The 18,949-nt window shown below is 41.8% G+C and overlaps 1 protein-coding gene and 1 non-coding gene across 2 annotated transcripts in view; both read left to right on the plus strand.

Moving 5' to 3' along the window:
- Nucleotides 1-18,949, plus strand: part of LOC113501716 (cytoplasmic dynein 2 heavy chain 1) — a 42,258-nt gene that overhangs the window by 22,400 nt on the left and 909 nt on the right. The window contains exons 26-75 of the mRNA XM_026882923.1: nt 200-413; nt 1,024-1,269; nt 1,354-1,636; nt 2,216-2,303; nt 2,462-2,603; nt 2,751-2,870; nt 2,981-3,175; nt 3,727-3,950; nt 4,297-4,476; nt 4,588-4,711; nt 4,797-4,904; nt 5,069-5,225; nt 5,459-5,666; nt 5,908-6,082; nt 6,159-6,311; nt 6,660-6,823; nt 6,996-7,098; nt 7,245-7,370; nt 7,555-7,715; nt 7,882-8,005; nt 8,287-8,400; nt 8,637-8,847; nt 8,928-9,016; nt 9,098-9,235; nt 9,591-9,759; nt 10,005-10,170; nt 10,522-10,720; nt 10,962-11,176; nt 11,441-11,537; nt 11,624-11,760; nt 11,963-12,172; nt 12,504-12,717; nt 12,840-12,940; nt 13,026-13,182; nt 13,271-13,425; nt 13,661-13,827; nt 14,030-14,139; nt 14,277-14,567; nt 14,782-14,931; nt 15,015-15,131; nt 15,220-15,412; nt 15,827-15,975; nt 16,342-16,482; nt 16,573-16,671; nt 16,767-16,911; nt 17,044-17,306; nt 17,734-17,857; nt 17,973-18,100; nt 18,483-18,614; nt 18,771-18,906. Coding sequence (XP_026738724.1) covers nt 200-413; nt 1,024-1,269; nt 1,354-1,636; nt 2,216-2,303; nt 2,462-2,603; nt 2,751-2,870; nt 2,981-3,175; nt 3,727-3,950; nt 4,297-4,476; nt 4,588-4,711; nt 4,797-4,904; nt 5,069-5,225; nt 5,459-5,666; nt 5,908-6,082; nt 6,159-6,311; nt 6,660-6,823; nt 6,996-7,098; nt 7,245-7,370; nt 7,555-7,715; nt 7,882-8,005; nt 8,287-8,400; nt 8,637-8,847; nt 8,928-9,016; nt 9,098-9,235; nt 9,591-9,759; nt 10,005-10,170; nt 10,522-10,720; nt 10,962-11,176; nt 11,441-11,537; nt 11,624-11,760; nt 11,963-12,172; nt 12,504-12,717; nt 12,840-12,940; nt 13,026-13,182; nt 13,271-13,425; nt 13,661-13,827; nt 14,030-14,139; nt 14,277-14,567; nt 14,782-14,931; nt 15,015-15,131; nt 15,220-15,412; nt 15,827-15,975; nt 16,342-16,482; nt 16,573-16,671; nt 16,767-16,911; nt 17,044-17,306; nt 17,734-17,857; nt 17,973-18,100; nt 18,483-18,614; nt 18,771-18,906 — 8,012 coding nt within the window. The remainder of the gene's footprint in view (nt 1-199; nt 414-1,023; nt 1,270-1,353; nt 1,637-2,215; nt 2,304-2,461; nt 2,604-2,750; nt 2,871-2,980; nt 3,176-3,726; nt 3,951-4,296; nt 4,477-4,587; nt 4,712-4,796; nt 4,905-5,068; nt 5,226-5,458; nt 5,667-5,907; nt 6,083-6,158; nt 6,312-6,659; nt 6,824-6,995; nt 7,099-7,244; nt 7,371-7,554; nt 7,716-7,881; nt 8,006-8,286; nt 8,401-8,636; nt 8,848-8,927; nt 9,017-9,097; nt 9,236-9,590; nt 9,760-10,004; nt 10,171-10,521; nt 10,721-10,961; nt 11,177-11,440; nt 11,538-11,623; nt 11,761-11,962; nt 12,173-12,503; nt 12,718-12,839; nt 12,941-13,025; nt 13,183-13,270; nt 13,426-13,660; nt 13,828-14,029; nt 14,140-14,276; nt 14,568-14,781; nt 14,932-15,014; nt 15,132-15,219; nt 15,413-15,826; nt 15,976-16,341; nt 16,483-16,572; nt 16,672-16,766; nt 16,912-17,043; nt 17,307-17,733; nt 17,858-17,972; nt 18,101-18,482; nt 18,615-18,770; nt 18,907-18,949) is intronic.
- On the plus strand, nt 3,322-3,393 carry Trnad-guc. Its single transcript has one exon. It is a non-coding gene; the product is annotated as a tRNA-Asp (tRNA).

Here is an 18,949-nt window from a genome sequence, read left to right on the forward strand (position 1 = left end):
TCGCCGGCATTGTTGTCGGTAAAAAGATCGCAGTAAAATGTACCCTTGCTCCTATACAAAATTTTATCAAAATCGGTTAAGCGGTTAAGCCGTACCACTAAGTTACTTTCACATTTATAGCTTTAAGTAGGGAAAAGCACCTCGAGACAAAAGCGATTTCACATATGAAACATTTTGTAACATTGCATTTTAATTTCAGATGGTTATATTTAGAACCAATATTATCCAACGATGATGGAGATTTAGGAGTCAAGTTCCGGAAAGTGGATCAAGGTTTCCGTCAAGTCACCCGTATCTTAGAAACTGATCCTAGACTGTCAGCACTTTTGCAGTCGTCTAGATTACAGCCGATGTTGGATTCCATATCTGAGCAGCTTTTAGCTTGCCAGTCGGCCCTCAATGTGTATATAGATGTAAGTAACGGTCATAAATCAAATGACTGAAATAAAACCATTATCACAACATACAGTTTCCGGTTTACGATTTGCTTTTAATGTACATATATAATATCTAAATAGTCATACTTACATAACGTGATTTTGCGAACATTACAAAGTAAGGTTAAACTCCATACTAATGTAAAAGAAGTAGACTTTTTTCATTAATAAGACTTTAAAAAAAAGGTCTTAGGATAGTCAACAATTTATTAATTAGGTACATAAAATAAAAAATAAGTTATATCATCAAGATATGTTAATATAGTGGTGTAACGAGTTCTTACTAAATTCCCGTTCCTTTTTTTACTTCTATGACATCATTTCTTTATTGAATCTACGACAATGCATTCACTGTACCAACAAGATGTTAAAATACTAAAAGAATATTGTACTCGATATCAACAAGGTCTATAGCTATGACACATTCCGGCCTGTGTTTCATATATCTAAGCTATTTTGTATTTAGATATAAAATGGTAAAGTACAATACTTTTTGGGATATACATTTTCTGGAACAAGGATCAGATTAAAAAAGGTTATTATACAGATCATATTGTACCTAATATGTTTATCAACATAATTTCAGGAAAAACGCTCAGTATTTCCCAGACTTTACTTCTTGAGTGACGATGACTTGTTAGAGCTACTGGGCCAAGCTCGTGCCGGTGCAGACGGTCGAGCGGCCGTTATGCAAAACCATCTGAAGAAACTGTTCACGGGAATCACTGGAGTGCGTCTTGGTCCCGGTGATATGTCCATTACTGCACTGTGCAGTCATTACGGAGAAACATTCCAACTAGACCACCCGGTTGATATCGACTGCCCTGTTGAGGTACGGTCACTTAAAACTATACCGTTTGTATTCTTAAAAAATATTGGAACGCGTTTTACCATGCGTTATCCTTGTATTTTGCAGGTATGGTTGAAGAACTTGGAAGCCGAAATGCGATCATCCCTTAAAAACATGACCTTGAAATGCATAGTTACGAATTCACTACAGGAGCAGGATCCATTTTCATTGCCGACACAAATACTCTGTCTGGCACAAAACATTCGTTTCACAGAGCAAGCTGAAAAGGCAATAACTTCAAAGGAATTACATAAATTAAATGCCAATATTGAAAAGGAAAATTCATACTATGCTTCAGCCGAAATAGAGGACGAAAGTGAGCGACGTAAAAGACAGGCGCTCATATTACATGGGTCAAACAATTTAAGTACTTGGGTCACTGGGTCGTAGATAGTCTGAGTGATGATATGGATCTGGAGAGGGAACGTAGGGCACTGTCGGTTCGATGCAATATGCTGGCTCGTAGGTTTGCACGTTGTTCAAAACCAATTAAAAACACGCTATTCAAAGCGTACTGTCAATCTTTTTACACGTGCAGCCTATGGGTCAAGTATACGCAGAAGGCCTACAGTGCCTTACGGGTCCAGTATAATAACGGATACAGGATGCTGTTGGGTCTACCTCGCTTCTGCAGCGCTTCGGGGATGTTCGCAGAGGCTCGTATAGACGACTTTTTTGCCATAAGGCGAAAAAGAATTGCATCCCTATTGCGGCGGGTGAGGGATGGCGCTAACAGTTTTCTGGCCGTTGTATCTCAGGACATAAATAATGATATCATGAGGCACTGGATGGCTATACAAAAACCGTCGATTCTTGTTTTTAGCGTTAAGTGAGTTAATGTGTTCCTTAACAGTATTTAAATTGTATTTCTAAATATGGACTCTGGTTCGAAATAAAGATATTATTATTATTATTATTATTATATTACAATGTGCTCATTATTCGTCAGTCATCAGAATTCTGATAGACAATAATGTCGTGTCAACTAGCGACTGGCTGTGGCAAAAACAGTTGAGGTAAGTATCTCGCTGTTTATATTGGAGGGCGATGATGTTTTGTTATTATAACAGTTTTAACTTTGTTCATATGTATTAGACAAATTTAAATAAATGGCTAATTCTTTCAGATATAGGTATCTTGTGAAGGTATGTGATTTATTCGTTTTTCATTGCAGATTTTATTTGCTAGGCTCCAAAGAAGTGGTAGCTAAAATGGGTTTAGCTGTAATATCGTACTCTTACGAGTATCTGGGAGTCAACACGGGTCAGTTCGTCCGTACGGAACTAGCTGATGATTGCTTCTTTATTTTAACACAGGTAATTCATAGTTTGTTATCGAAATATTATACCTACATGGTTGCAACTAGGTACTTAGAAAAAATGTATTAGTACTTAAGGACAAGTGGCGTAACTGATTATGACTTGTTATGAATGACTATACTACAAAAACCAATATAATTTCAGGCTCTACATCTTGGCTTAGTGGGAAATCCATTTGGACCAGCAGGAACTGGAAAAACAGAATCGGTTAAGGCATTGGGAAGTCTCGTTGGCCGTTTAGTGTTAATCTTCAATTGTGATGAGGTAACACATTAGTCTTATTCAGCTGTTGGGTTTTTACATCAGGCAGAACTAGATTTTCATTTTCACTTTTACGATAAGTAGTTCTTAAGTTATTAGCTTATTGATTGTAGGCCATGGATGCGGAGTGCATGGGCCGCCTGCTGTCCGGGCTGGCCCTGTGCGGAGCGTGGGGCTGCTTCGACGAGTTCAACCGCCTATCTGCTCACACACTAGCAGCTGTATCGCATCAGCTTTCCTCTCTGCTCTTCGTCTCTAGCGATCGAACGCCCGGCTCCGAACACACAGCTATCCTCAATGGAAAACATGTAAGGCTATTTAAAAGTTATTACTTTTTATAGATTGTTGTGTCGCAATTGGAATGGTATGTGCGATAGTCATTATAAGAACTCTGAATTACTCGTACTATTCTATTTAAGTAACTTGAACTGTAATTTTGCAATTGTGATACAAGTCTTCGGTAGTATAGTGGTAAGTATCCCCGCCTGTCACGCGGGAGACCGGGGTTCGATTCCCCGCCGGAGAGATTCTTTTTGCATTTTACAAGTATGCGTTAGATCTAATGTATAGTGAAGTTGTTTATTATATTAAATTCGCTTTTAATGAGTTAATATAATTGTATTTTATGTTTAATATGATCTACTAATGAAGAAAAATCGTTCTTTTTTTTTAGAAAAATATTTTATTACATAGGGTTAAATACTTTACAATCCAAATAAGTTGGAAAGCATTCCTTATGCCGCCGGCTGTCGTTCTTGTGTTCTTCCAAGTAATCATTTATAGCGTGTGCTTTTAATGAGGCACCAACAGTAAAAGAGTCCATAGAAGGTTGTTGTGTTTATGAGGTGACGTGTGGCAGGTGCGCGTGTCGGGCTGGTGCGGCGTGGCGGCCACGCTGAACCCGGCGGGGCGCGGCTACGGCGGGCGGCGCGCGCTGCCGGCCGCGCTGCGCCGCGTGCTGCGCCCGGCCGCCATGCTGCAGCCGCGCGCGCGCCGCCTGGCCGCGCGTCTGCTGGCCGCCGCCGCCGTCACGCACGCCGAACACCTCGCGCACGACCTGCACGACGTCTTCACACTGGCCAGGTACGCTAAATCTGTGCTGTTATCAAATATTGTCAAAAACCACTAAATACTTAATGGGCAAGAAATAAACGAACGTAGTGCGCCGACAAAAACAATCCAGTTTGAAGTTGTAAAAGTCACTGTTTATGTAATTTTTGTCTCTATTCCCTTTATCAACCAAGTATAACAAACTCTATATGTATATAAACTTTTCGTCTCACGGTACATATTTGAACTCCTCCGAAACGGCTCGACCGATTCTCATGATTTTTTCAGTACGTGGTCTGAGAATCGAGCAGAACTTATTTGTACTGCAAAATGTTTGCTGGAACAGTAAGCATGTTTATCATCTAGAACAATTTCGCAGCTCATTACTGAGCGATCAGCGTCATTACGACTGGGGCTTACGCGCGCTGAAAGCAGCAGTGGGCAGTTGTGCCGCCATGCTGCAGAATCGGAATGGAGACCTAACCGAGAAGCGAGCTGCCGCACGACGTGTGCTCACACTCAATAATCTGTCTAAACTTACTCGATACGATGCACAAAGGTACGTTTATTTCGAATAAGTTGAATAGATAGACTGTTTGCAGTGTAAGATTTGAAAGAGGAAATTCTTCCTCGTATTAATATATAAACAAATGAGAAAAAATGCCTACAGATTTGAAAACATATTGTCGTTGGTGTTTGCGGACGTCCCCTCCGAGGAATCCAGCTCTGACCCAATAATCTCAGCGCTTGAAACTACAGTCGCGAATCTCAATCTAGTGCACAACAAATTCCAGGTACTTGAATATAGTTATTTATTGTTATTACTTTTGGTTAATTCCCAGCTACTTGTTCTATTTTAAAACTTTTTAATTTTATCAGATCCAAAAGTGTGTTGAGTTGTACGAACAAATGCAGCAACGAATGGGCGTAGTGATCGTCGGCCCACCGGGATCTGGTAAAACTACCATCAGACGACTCTTAAAATCTGTAAGTACGAAAATCTTAGAAGATGTCGTATGTGATGCCTATTCTCCATTTATTTAGATACAGAAAATGACACAAAAGATTTGTGTCATTTTTTGCCTAAAAATTTGGTTTAAAATTAAAACGAGACTAACCCGCAACCTTCAGTTAATTTTTCGGTTTCCTAGGCTCTAGCTCTTCAGGGCAAGAGCATAGTGGAGTACATAATATGCCCAAAAGCGATGAGTCGAGAGTGGCTTCTGGGAAATATCGACAACGACACACGCCAGTGGACGGACGGCGTTATATCATCCACTGCACTTGAAATATCCAACCAACCAAGTGGTATGTTTTAATAACAAGTAGCTAATTTAACTCTATTCGTTTATTTCTGATCTACCATAACATATTTCAAAGGGTGAATCAGAAATTCATTTGGGATTTCCTAGCCGTCTAGAATAATTTAATAGGAAAGCTACATTAAGTGAAGCACCACCTTCTGTATAAGTTATTTTTCAACTACATATCAATGCATGAGTACTTCATTGATTATCACACCGACTTATTATGCGAGCTAGACGTGTGGTCGTGGGTTGTGTGCGACGGCGACATCGACCCGGAGTGGATCGAGGCGCTGAACTCAGTGCTAGACGACAACCGCCTGCTCACGCTGCCCTCCGGCTGGCGGATACAGTTCGGTGCCAACGTCAACTTCCTCTTCGAAACCCACAGCTTGGAGTACGCCTCACCCGCTACCATCTCGCGAATGGGGATCATACTTTTCAGGTAAGTGTTTGCTAGGCACAAAATTTTGCCTTTTTTTCGTTTTCACAGTGATTATTGCTGTTTTACAAAGAGTATTTTACATTATTTGAGTGCTTGGCCTTCTTACCACATGCCTTCAATTAAAATCAATAAATAAAATGTAATAAAGTTGGCGTACAGATACATTTTAGTTGTAATAGTATGTATTTTTTGTACTGCTTTTCGAATAACAAAATATTTGTGTTTATTCAAAACCTTTCAGTGACGATGTAAGCTGCGACCTGGACGTGTTGGATGCTTGGATGAGTAAAGCTGATTTTGATAACGAAAATGCAAAACTAGCGCTGCCTCTATTACAACAAACTATCAAGAAATGCATTCAGTGGCTAGCAGATCATAAGTCCGATCTTGCTTTGAAACTTCATAACATTTCTGTGGTTAGTAATGAGGTGTACTAGTATTTAATCTTTTTTTTTCATTTTTAACGCCTTCTATATTAACGTATTTTTTCAGGTAAAACAAATACTAACTCAATTTGAGTACATAGTTCAAGATACAGGTTATAACACGGTTGGCACAGTACCAGAAGAAATGGTCTACCTTGCCATAGAACGAACTGTCGTCGACGCTCTCAAAGATAATGCTATTGATGCCTTTCATGATGCGGTAAGTTAATAAGAAAAGCAATATAAAATAACAGAAAGTTTATTCTGAAAGTTAGGTATACCTATAAGTTTCACCTACGGGCAATAATTGTTGTTAAAGCAAAGCGAGATCCCGTTCCATTGCGTTGTTGCGTCAGAAAGGTTTTTCGTTTATTTTTCCGGGCGAATTTTATAGGTTCATATTTCTTTATTCGGAAAAATCATAATGGACCTTCTCCGCGCTTAAAACCTGTAAAAGCAGCGAAGAGCTTTACCGAAAGCAAAATTGTAATGCAAAATACCGCGGCAACTGTGTAATGATTAAGTCCTGTCGTTATGTCATTACCTGTAGTGTATGTATCACGTGCAGGTGTGTGGGGCGGTGGCGTGCGGCGCGGGCGCGGGCTGCGAGTGGGTGTCGGAGCGGCTGTACATGTCGCGGCGGCTGGGCGCGCGCGCCCCCGCCCTGCGCGCCGCGCTGCACTCGCCCGCCGCGCACCTGCTGCTGCTGGCCGCTGACGCCGCCGCCGCCAAGTAACAGTCGCACCACATACTTTGCTTATTCTTTTCGTGTCATTACTAAACCTAAAGTAGCACACCCCTGTCTCTTTTTATATGCTTATAAACAATAGGGAAAAAATCAGTGTTGTTCAAGTAGAAATATCAAAAATAAAAATAAAATTAAACGCATGATATTCTTTTTCAGTCTCCTGGCCGAGTACATAGTGAAGGATTGTAACTCGGCAGTCATAATAATTGACTGCACACCCATTTTAGAACCCACTGATATCATCGCTGAGCTAAAAAGGGTAAGTGCATGATCTACAGATTTCTTAAACACTGATCCGAATGAAAAAAAATACTGAACTGAATATTTTCAATTTGGTAAGCCCTGTGCAAACGTTACAACTTTATTAAGGTTATTTACAACCCGAGGTGGATGTCTGTCCGTCAGAGTAACCTGGTCCGGTCGGGCGGGGGTGGCGCGGGCGGCTGGCGCGGCACGCTGCTGCTGCGCGCGCTGCACCGCGTGCGCGCCGACTGCTGGCGCTCCAGCCCCGTGCACAACTTCCTGCTGCAGGTAGGCTGTACTCAACCTGGTCCGGTCGGGCGGGGGTGGCGCGGGCTGATGTGCTACGAGCTATGTGAACTTCAAAATTCTTGTCCTGATTGTAGAATAGTGGTAAAAAGTCGCATCGTTTAAAGCATCTCAGCAGATTGTAGTAGTAATAGTTTCAGTTTCTAAGACCCGTTCTTGCTTTCAGTTAATACAACACAACGGTTTCTGGTCTCGAGGTACCGACGAGGAAGGTGGCACCGGCACTCAGTGGTGTCAAGTCGTACCGCTGCGAGTGTTGGCCACGGCTACACAACTCAACGCTATATCACCGCGATTAGCCGCTGCTATGGACCTTACTATTCTGAGGTTTGAGACATATCCCACAGATAATGGGTGGTGTTATATGTTATAATTAGTATTAATTTTTTTTAGTAAACATAGATACCTTTAAAAGAGCTTGTTATTATTTATTATAGTAGTTAAATTTCACTCAAGCTTTTTCACAATTTAGTTTATTTATTTTATCTTACAGCGACCCGGATGATGAAGAACTATTGGAAATAGCAACGAATTATTTAAAGATCAGTGTCGATAAGAGTATTCCAATAATAGAAATCAATAACCTAGCTGACACAGTTCTCTCTATGTTCAAAGAGGTATGTAAATTTGTAGGTTAATTTATATTCAATTATATTATGAGGTCGGTAAATGTGTAATTAGACTCAAGTCACAAGATCAGACCAAAAGAATATGAAGTTAGTCGAAAATGTTAGTCGAAGTTAGTCGAACAGTGGATATCTCGAGAAATTAAATTAAATTTCCTATCTGACTTCCCTGAGAAGTAATGTCGAAACAAACTTTCTGGGGTTAAAGTTGGTTAGCCGATTTACCAAACACAATTGCTGCGTACTCTTTCATCAATATATCTTTTAAACAGGTGACAGATACCTTCTTCTCGCAAGCGCATTACAAATGGAACGCTTCGCATTTGAAGAGGTTGTGTGAAAACATCAAGTGGTACAAGCCAACTGATATGGACCAACTTTTAATCGTAAGTCAAAAATAATTCCTACCACTTTTTCTTAAAATAAGACGGTAGCATCTGTAAAGTAAGAGGGCGCTTTACACGTCATAGAGTGATGTCATACTTCAAATATTCAACATTACTTAAAGTGAATAGATCCTTAGCCATCCTAGCCTAGGGCATCCTTAGCCTGTAATCGGTAAGTACGGGTAAACCTGTTGATTTAAAGTCCTTTTAATCATTTCGGGTACGACCATTTGCAGGCAATTAGTGCAGAAGCAAACTTCATATTCAGAGAAAGACTAGTTTCCGAGCAAGAGAAAGCTATGTTTAACGCCTTATCAAGAAAATATTTAAAAGTCAATACAGAAGAAATGTATTTTGCTTGCAAGTTACGAACTGAAGGCGTGTATTTAGAACGGTCAGATTACGACGTCTGGTATCAAAAAACTCAACAACTTATCAACCAATGCTGTGAGTATTAAATAATTTCAGCTTAATGGTTGAAATATCTGCGATTAATCTTTAATTCTATGGTGAATTTATTATTTCAGTGTCTGAACACGAACAAAATGTATTTGGAGAAACTGGTGCTGAGGTTTGTTCAGAGCTAGCTCTTTTGATCCCAGCTATGGCTCGAACGGTAACTATCGCAATTAATAGAAATATTATTTGTTTTTTTTTACATAAGTGTGAAAGTGCAATTATATATTGATATTTTCAGATGAACGGTGCTTTATTAGTGTGCATCGGTACTGCAGGTGTGGGTCGACTGGCTGCAGCGCATATTGTTGCAGCTGCGTTACCAGCATCTTTGTTTATCATAAATAACGAAGCACAGTTCAATACACAGCTTAAAAATGTGAGCCCCAATGTTTTATGAAATATTATAATATGATAATTTTAAGCTACTGTAATAGTATATTTCCCACATTTTTATACACTCACTTTCTTGTTTGATTTTTTGTCCTTCCGGTTGGATTTTTGCAACTTAGTTTTGAGGCACTACTCGAAAAACGGCTGGACCGATTCTGATAAAATTTTAAAGGACACATAAAACGTGGGTTTCCAGATTTTTTAGACTATTAAACTTGTAGATTTCTAAAGGTTTATAAATATTTCAAAGAATTTGAGTGCACAGAGCCCGTAACGTGGATAACCCATGATAGAATAACTGATATAAGTATTATATTTCGCTCGTTTGTGCGTGTGGTCAGGCGGTATCCGCTGCGGGCGAGGGTCGCCGCTCGCTGGCGCTGGTGCGCGAGGCGGCGCTGGGGGGCGCGGCGCTGGGCGCGCTGGAGGCGCTGCGGCGGGCGCGAGCCCCGCACGCGCTGCCAGCGGCCCTGCGCCCCGCCGCCGACGCACAACACAACCTGCTGCGGAGTAAGCTAGCTGTCTTATTGCAATAGCGATATCTTCTCCTTTCGAGACATGACATGTTACGAAACCAAAAGACAAAAAAAAACAGTGAAGGCACTATCATCATCATCATTTGCCTATCTTAGTCCATTACCGGGACATAAGCCTCAAAGCTTACGCTCGGGACAACACGTTTTTCCTTTTAATTTTAAACTACCAACAATAATAACCAACGGTATCCGAATCAACACAATAACAAATTGTTTCAGACATAAAAGAAAACCTCGGCATTGTCATATGCTTAGACAAAAATCAAGAAAATCTGCCAGAACTAATGGACAAATATCCATTACTATACAATGACGGCAACGTAGTCTGGTTAGACCGCTGGTCTGACGAGACGTTGCGCGAGATGCCACGTCTCATCGTACATAGGTATAGGCACCGCCCACTGTGTATGGATCACTTTGCACTTAGAGTTCATAATGTACCACCGCTGCACATGGTTTCTAGTTGAAAAGGTAGAGTTTTGCTTGTAGTATTATGTCATAGCAAATTCCACATTGTTTTGAATATTAGGTATTGTAACATTAAAAAAATTGTTTAATTATTTTCTATTCCTATGTAAGTTGCTCTCTTTATATCTATGAGAATAAAGAATTTTTATCTACACCTAAACAAGTATGTAAGATACATTATATTTGATAATGACTGAGTTTTGGAGAACATCATTATTGCACGAATTGTTTTCATTCACAAGTAAGATCGTGAAATGTTATATTTCAGATTATTAAAAGAAAATGCAGTAGATATGACTAAAGAACAAGTTGAAGCATTGCCCGTTGACGGATTTATGAACATTCACAAAAGTATCGATGAAGAGTGGAAACAAGCCCCGTGTCGATACGTTAACTTCGTGAAGTCATATCACAATATCTTCAGTAGGAAGAAAACCGCATTGGTGCAAAGGCAAAATATGCTTTCGGTAAGCGGAAGTAATCATTGTATAATAATAAGATATTATATAAGAACGTGGCATATGAATATTAAAGATACAGTTCGAGCAATATGTGTAAATAAATATTACTTTCTACGTCTGGAAAGAGCCATAAGATGGTAAAAGCGAGATGACATAACATATAAGTATGCGAGAAAAAGATGGGTTGTGGCAAGGTAGGGTCTTTTTAAAGGTGCCAATTTATTATAATTTGTTGGTTGATTACCAGGCGGGGGTGGAAGCCTTGCGGCGGGCCCGCAGCGACGTGTCCCGGCTGCAGGGCGAGGCGGCGCAGCAGGAGCTGTTGCTGCGCGACAAGCAGGCGGCCGCCGCGCACGCGCTGCAGCAGATCAGCGCCACCGTGCGCGCCAACACCGACCACAAGGACGAGATGCACGCGCTCAAGCGGAACATCGAGCTCGAGAACGAGAAGCTGCAGGCGCAGTAAGGCCACTAATTTTGTTATTTAGACATAAAGATGACATTGATGTGAGTCCTTTTTTATATATAGCCTGTTTTTGATCCCACTGCTGGGCGAAGGCCTCCCCCTTTCTCTTCCAAACCTCTATGTTCCTTGCAAGTTCCTGCCACTTGCGCCCCGCGTATTTGACTTGATCATCACACCATCTTCGTCTCGGACAACGTAGGCCTTTATTAAAGAAAAAAATAATCTTACTTCTAGATTCTAATTGTAGGCTTTTTGTACAGGAAAAAAGAAATAGAAGCTGAATTAGCAGCTGTGGAACCTATTATAGCGGAAGCGCGGTCAGCTGTTGGAGATATACGGCCAGAGTCTCTTAGTGAAGTAAGTCCGATTTATATTTAAATAAAGAGTGAAACAGACATAGTTTCATTCATAAATAAAACTTATGTAAAAATTTGATTTTATAGGTGCGATCTCTTAGAGCCCCGCCGGAAGTAGTGCGTGATGTGTTAGAGGGCGTATTAAGACTTATGGGTATCGCTGACACTTCATGGCATTCTATGAAGAATTTCCTATCGAAACGGGGCGTGAAAGAGGATATTCGGTAATTTTGGATATAATTTTTAACAGTTTTTACTATGAGAATGATGGCGAAAAGGCAAAGAAACATAACGCTTAGTTAGTTGCTAATTAAACTTTACGTCTTTTGATTATTTGTATTTACAGCCATAAAGGGTATTTTGCATCTATTGTGCATATAATAACAATAATAGAGTGGCGATAACCAGTAAGTTTGATTGCGGCAGCTGCCTGGACGCGTCGCAGATCAGCTCGGGCGCGCTGGCGAGCGTGCAGCGGCTGCTGGAGAGCCGCGGCGCGTCGTTCTCCCCGGCGACGGCGCGGCGCGCGTCGGCCGCGGTGGCGCCGCTGGCGGCCTGGGTGCGCGCCAACCTGCACTACGCCGCCGCGCTGCAGCGCGTGCAGCCGCTGCAGGCGCACCAGGCCAAGCTGCACAAGTGAGCACACACACACCTGCTGCCTTGTTAGCACCTTATAATTTCACCTTGTTACACAAGGGGTATTATATTGGTTCTATCAATTACAATAACTTAGTACTGGGCCTTGAGACTGGACATTACTGGACTGATAAACTACCATAATTTTGCCATAAAATTATGGATATTTTTTCACCGAATAGTTAATTGTAATCCGCTGTTGGAGTTCTTGCCAATTCTTCTCCATAAGAATGAAAGTCATCATTGTAACGTTCTGAAAGTGCCTGGGTAACGGCATACTTGAAATATAAACCTTTGATTTTGTTTTCGCAATGACGATTACTTTTGGCAGAAATTTAACAGACGCCGAACAACAGATGGCAGCTCTGTCTAGCGGGCTAGCCACAGTAGAGGAGCGTGTGGCAGCGCTACAGCAGCAGCTGGGCCAGCACACACGCGACGCCGCGGGGCTGGAACTCAAACTGACGCAGGCCAACGAAACCATCCGCGCTGCTACCGACCTCATCGAGCAACTGGCACACGAATATGCCGCCTGGGAGAATGACGTAATATTTAAGAAATTTCCTATATTTTAGTTTGCAATAAATGGCGCCGCACATCTCGCTAGCTGGTAGTTTTCATACTGATGATGGTTTGCTAATTGATTGTGGATTATTTCTTTTTCCAGTTGGAGTACATATCTAAAGAAATATCTCAACTAAATCAACGGTCGTTACTATCAGCGGCATACATCGTCTACTTGCCTGATGTGACCGAACCACTTGCCAGGTACGATAATTGATAATTTGTTTAAAATTAATACAAATTATTTAAACATAATTGCTATGTGCTAAAAATGTTGACTGTGTTATAGGACCTTTGTTGAGAAATGGAGTGCACTTATAGATTTTAAGGATACATCGTTTTCGATCATAAATTTCTTGTCGTCTACTGAGAAACAACTTAAATGGGAAGCCGATGGTCTTCCGTCAGATTCTTCTGCTATTAAAAATGCGGTATTGATTGATCAGGTACGTAACAAAAATATAATTTAGATCTTATTACTACCGTTCTTAATTCCTTAATACTTTAGCAGACTAAACATTTTAATAATTTTAGTATTTGGAGAGTCAAAAGTGCGGCTTTACCCCCTTAATTGTGGACCCAGATGGTGAGGGTTTGGCTTGGCTAAAGAATACGCTGGCAGACTCCCAATGCGATTTCATATCGCAACGTAGTGAGAAACTGACAACTGCTGTTCAATATGCTGCCAGGTAAGTTATATGACTTATCCATTCGAGTCGTAACAACAATTAACAAACTGTACCATCATGCGTGCATACGGGAATTTTCAATGTTTGTGAATTAAATTAGCTATCATGTTAAATTATTTTGGATATCTTTGTAATTGATTATGGTTTTAAGTAGTGTATAATTACATAGCACGTTCGCAGTTTACTTTCGTTCTATAAATAGCAACTGTGTTTACCGCGTGTTGTATCCTGTCAGACTGGGCCGCACGCTGGTGATCAGCGACGTGGAGTCCCTGCACTGGAGCTGGCGCGGCGGCGGCGCGCGCGTGTTGCTGCAGGCGCGCGCGCCGCCGCCGCTGCCGCCGCACGCCGCGCCCGCACTCGCCAGGATTAACTTCACGCCCACACACCACGCCCTTACCGGTACCTTTACTCATTTATAATACTGCATCATAATTTGACTTCGATGTCAAAAAAGACAAAATTACTCAATCCTACGCCATACACATTTTGGCCTCGAACTATATTCGAGGCCTATAACAAATTAGAGTTGTAAGACTCAATTCCATATTTAAGGACAAAAAAATGAGCGGTCATTGAATACATAATTATGAAACTTTTATAGATCAGCTAGTCAACTACGCTCTGCAACAGCAAAATCCTGAAGTAGACGAAAAGAATAGAGAGATAAAATTAAAGAAGGCAACTTTACAAAAACAGCAACATGAGCTACAGGTTCGTGAATATTTTAATTTGTATACGTATTTTATAACACTCCAGGTTTCAAAGATGCAAAAGAATGCTGTCAAATGATATATAATTCAAGACTTAACTGAAATCATTTCTCATTTCAACTATTTTAACTACATTAGGAGAACTTACTCCGCGAGCTATCAAACAAAGCAGAGATCTTGCAAGACACGGGTGTACTGGCATCTCTGAGCAAGACTCGCGCCACGAAGGCGACGATCGCGGAGTCCCTGTCGGCGGCGCGCGGCGTGCAGGAGGCGACCGCGGCGGCCGCGCGCGCCTACTCGCCCGCCGCCGCCCGCACCGCGCTACTGGCACTGGCCACCAACAGCCTGGCTGAGCGCTGGCCACTCATCACGCTGCCCGTCGACTTCATACAGCATGTGTTTGTAGAAGCTGTACGGAGGCAACAGGTCATTGGCTTTTAATCACTATTTTGCCCATTTTTCAGAATGAAAATATTGACCGCGTCAACAAAATTCGTTTTGCCGTATCGTGAGAGTATTCAGGCTTCTTCTTCCTCCTTTTGCAAGTTAATAAGATCCGACTGCCAATATGCCCGCAATAAGCTGAAGTCGTGGCCTTATATCTGTGATTGTTTTTTTTCTAAATTTATTTTTGTTTTAGGACCAAACAAATATAAACAGTGATGAAGTTGTCAAGTATGTAACACGAAAAATTATGGAGAGGGTTTTACTTGGCTTACATAAGAAAGACAAATATGTTGTTGTTTTGTACCTTTTAAAACAGGTGTACGATAAACTGATACCAAATGAGGTAAGTCTCATACACCTTATTAATTTATTAGTCCAAGACAATGTTACCGTGAATATTTATTTCTTTAATTGTATTTTTTTTAGCTCTGGCAAATATTCTTAGGAAGCTATGATTTAGAAGATACTAGTAACGTTGATGAAATAAGAAGACAATATTCTTGGATACCGCAAGATTGTGTTAAAAAAGTAGCTAAACTGAAGGTATGAAGGTTCATTGATTATTCAGCAAATAAATACCTTAAAGATACAAAAGTACATATATAGCTAACTTTGGTGGTACTCTTTTTAGGAAGTAAATACAGATCTTTTTGCAAGATTATCATTGAATAACGAAGAAGAATGGAAGCAGTTCCTTCAAACAGGCGACATCAATATAATTAATAAGATGAAGCTCACCGCGTTCGAGGTTGTCGTCGCCGTTACAGTAACACGACCGGACAGTGTGTATCGAGCTATTGTGGCCCTCGTGGATCAATTACTAGGTATGAGTACGACTTGTTATTGAATACGTCGACATGTTAACTATACTGAAAAAACACTGCAACAATCTGTGAACATTTATCGGTATATATTTATTAAGTAGGTTTAGTAGGTAGGTATTTATTGGTAATATCATTTTTTTCTAGTTTCAATAAAATGTACCTTTGTATGTTTTCGGCCGTGGTTCTTTTGATGGACGTTCTCAAGTCGGAGAGTGGCTGAGTAGTTTAGAAGAATGCATACCTGGGGCACTGGACACTGGCTGTCACGTGTAATACGCTAGCCCGCAGATTCACGCGGTATATGAAAGAGGTTTAAATAACGCAGCAATTTCAGGGCCTATGGATGCTGTGGAAAATGTTGCGATAATTAAGTTAAGTTTCAGTTAAATAAGTGCTATATTGTCCTGCGTGCAGGTGCGGGTGTCCTGCAGGGCGGGGCCCCGGTGCAGCGAGCCCGTGCGGCGGCGAGGCGGGGCCCGCGCGCGCCCCGGCCCTGTCTGCTGCTCGCTGCGCATGCGCGGGACGCCCTAACCGCGGCCGCCGCGCACACTACACTCACATACGTAACTAATACTTTATAATATACTGAAGAAGGGCTAGAAATGAAGATGACATGAGTATACTTATACCAACCATTCGAAAGTCTCAAAATTTATAAAACAAATAGATTTATATCACTACTAGCTATTGCCCGCGATTTTGTCCGCGTGGTTAGAAGAAATTGCGACTATAACTTGATATTTAAACTATCCTATCTCTCAAGTTGGATCGAACTGCACATGGTGTGCGAATTTTATTATAATCGGTTAAGTGGTTTAGGAGTCCATTGAGGACAAACATTGTGACACGAGATTTACATATATTAAGATGTAAAGGTGTTTTATGTTTAAATCATGTACGACATTTTGATTAATATTATTTTTATTCAGGTGGGGGTAGAGGAAGGTCGAGACGCATGGGAGATTGCTCTCGAGTCGTCTCGCGGTGGCAACTGGCTCGCCATCCTCTTAGGAGCCTCCCCTTTTACCGACGACCTGCAGGCGTTTATCTCCGCCTACTTGGAATCACCGGTTCGTTTTAATTATCCAATAAATCGGGCGAACACTCAAAACAAAATATTGTTTTATTAAAATGGTATTTAATATACTATATTGTTTTAGGCTGACCATTTCAATGAGGAGTTCCGATTATGGATATTATCCGAAGACCGCGACATACCGCCACTTATTTCTAACGCTTGCGTGAATGTCATACTGGAGGTAAGTTTCACATTTCAATGAACCCTTTATCACCATTAGTGTTGTGAAAAATGTATTTACTTATTTACAATTATTTCACAACGGTCAATGAATAGGCGCCAGAGGGCGTTAAGAACAACGTGATGAGCTCGTTGAATGCGTGGGGCGCGTACACGGGCGACCCCAACACCGTCCGGCTTCACGCCGCGCTCGCATTGTTCCACGCCGTGGTGCAGGAGCGACGCGCTTACGTCCCTGAAGGTACGTTTCAGTATGAGGCCGTAACAAATATATTGCCACTTCTGGTCACCCAAGTTGTCTTTTCATGTTACTGCGGTTTGAAGCTTTTAACCCTTCATTGGAAAGAGAACTAAAGGTATAATACTTGAGCAGGATGGTCGCAGTTCTATGAGTGGGAGTGGGGCGATGCGGAGGCGAGCGCTCGTCTGATCCGCAGCGCGGGCGGCGGCGGCAGCGTGGGCGTGGGCGTGGGCGCGCGCGCCGCGGTGGGCATGTACGGCGCGCGCGTGTGCGGCGAGGCGGACGCGCGGGTGCTGGGCGCGCTGCAGCGCCGCTACCTGGCCGACGCCGCGCTGGCCGCGCGCTGGCGACCCGCGCCGCTCGATCAACAGCTGCCCATGACGAAAAACCTAACGGTAACAACAACTTTAGGCTCTAAATTCACTTAAAACTTACCTAATGACTTATGTTACAAGGAGCGACTGCCTATCTGACCTCCTAAACCCAGTTACCTGGGCAACACAATACCCCTTGGTTAGAATGGTTGTCGGACTTTCAAGCTTCTAACTACCTGTAACGACTGTCAAAGATGTAGGAATAACAGCCGGGACCCAGAATTTAACGCGCCATCTGAAACACGGAGGAACTCGTTATGACAAAGATGGTCACCCATCTACTGACCAACCGCGTCAAGCGTGGCTTAACCTGTGATCGATTCACTTATGCGGTTATAGCTTAGCCACGAGCTCCACTAATGACTTACGTACAGAATATAAATTTGCTTTATAAAAAAAAATGAAAAATGTTTTTTTTATTTAAGATTAATATTGCATACTTTTTTAGGACTACATTCCTGCTTTTGACGCGTTACCCGATATCGATACACCACAACTCCTAGCTTTGCCTGCTAATTGCCGTGTCGCTTGGGAAAAAAATGCGGCCAATAATATCATAACGAATCTGAAAGGTAATTACTTGATTGTTTCTAACGTTAGTTGACCACCTTTTGTAACTAAAAGACTGTAAGTTAATTGTATACCAGAAACACCATGGTACGTATGACAAAGATTTTATGTTCACAGAATTACAATCAACTGCCAGTCTTGCCAACAAAGCTGATAATCTAACACCACTCAAATCAGTTTTGTCCCTTTGGAAGAAACTTATGTCCGGAAGCCCATTTTTAAAAGGAGACTTTCAAGTAGAAAAGGTAAGATATGTGTTTTTAAATCAGTTATTTCAAGCCGGATTCACGCCACTGAGGGTTCCGTCGAAAAACCCAAAAAAAAACAAAATTTAAAAAAAATGTGTTCTAGTTATAATTGCTCAGATACGGGCTCAGATACAGCTGGTGACGGACGAATGTTCCGTTTTTTACCAACTGGGTAGGGAACCATAAGAATGACAATACAGATAGTAGTACCTAGACTTAGGGATACCCTAGTTAGTGTTGCGTTAAATGCGATTATTTTCTTGGATTTATTTATGGAAACTGCTTGTCACAGTCAAATTAAACGAGTACAGTGGTTTTATGTTAGTAGCTGGCTTATTTTATTTGATGAGTATGTGTTAAGTAGGACTGTTTCTTTAAGGCGGGCGGCGGCTGGTGGCGCTGGGCGTGCGAGGGCGAGGCGCGCGATGCCCTGCGCGCGGCGCCGCGCCTGCACGCCGGCCTGGCGCAACACGCGCGCACGCACCGCGCCGCCGCGACCGCGCTGCATACTGTACGTAATACTCAATATACGCAATTCGCAAATACGCAATACTCATAGTTTTTTATTACAACTAATAAATGACTGATTTTTATTGGAAGTAAAACCCAACTTAAAATAAGATTCGTGCGATTATGACTCCATTAGTTATAGACTGTGTCGCTTTAGGTGAGTGAAGAGTGGCAGCTTTTATGGGCGGGACCTACCACGGTGGACGCGTACGTGAGAGAATTTGGTATGCGGGCACGTGCTGCACTCTCACGGTTAGAGACCACGCCGCTTAATCCTGACTACATGCCTACAGGTACCTAACCATTGACGTAAATATATATTTTTGAATATTGTGG

The sequence above is a fragment of the Trichoplusia ni genome, chromosome 2 (assembly GCF_003590095.1).
Source record: "Trichoplusia ni isolate ovarian cell line Hi5 chromosome 2, tn1, whole genome shotgun sequence".
In the NCBI taxonomy this organism is placed as follows: domain Eukaryota; kingdom Metazoa; phylum Arthropoda; class Insecta; order Lepidoptera; family Noctuidae; genus Trichoplusia; species Trichoplusia ni.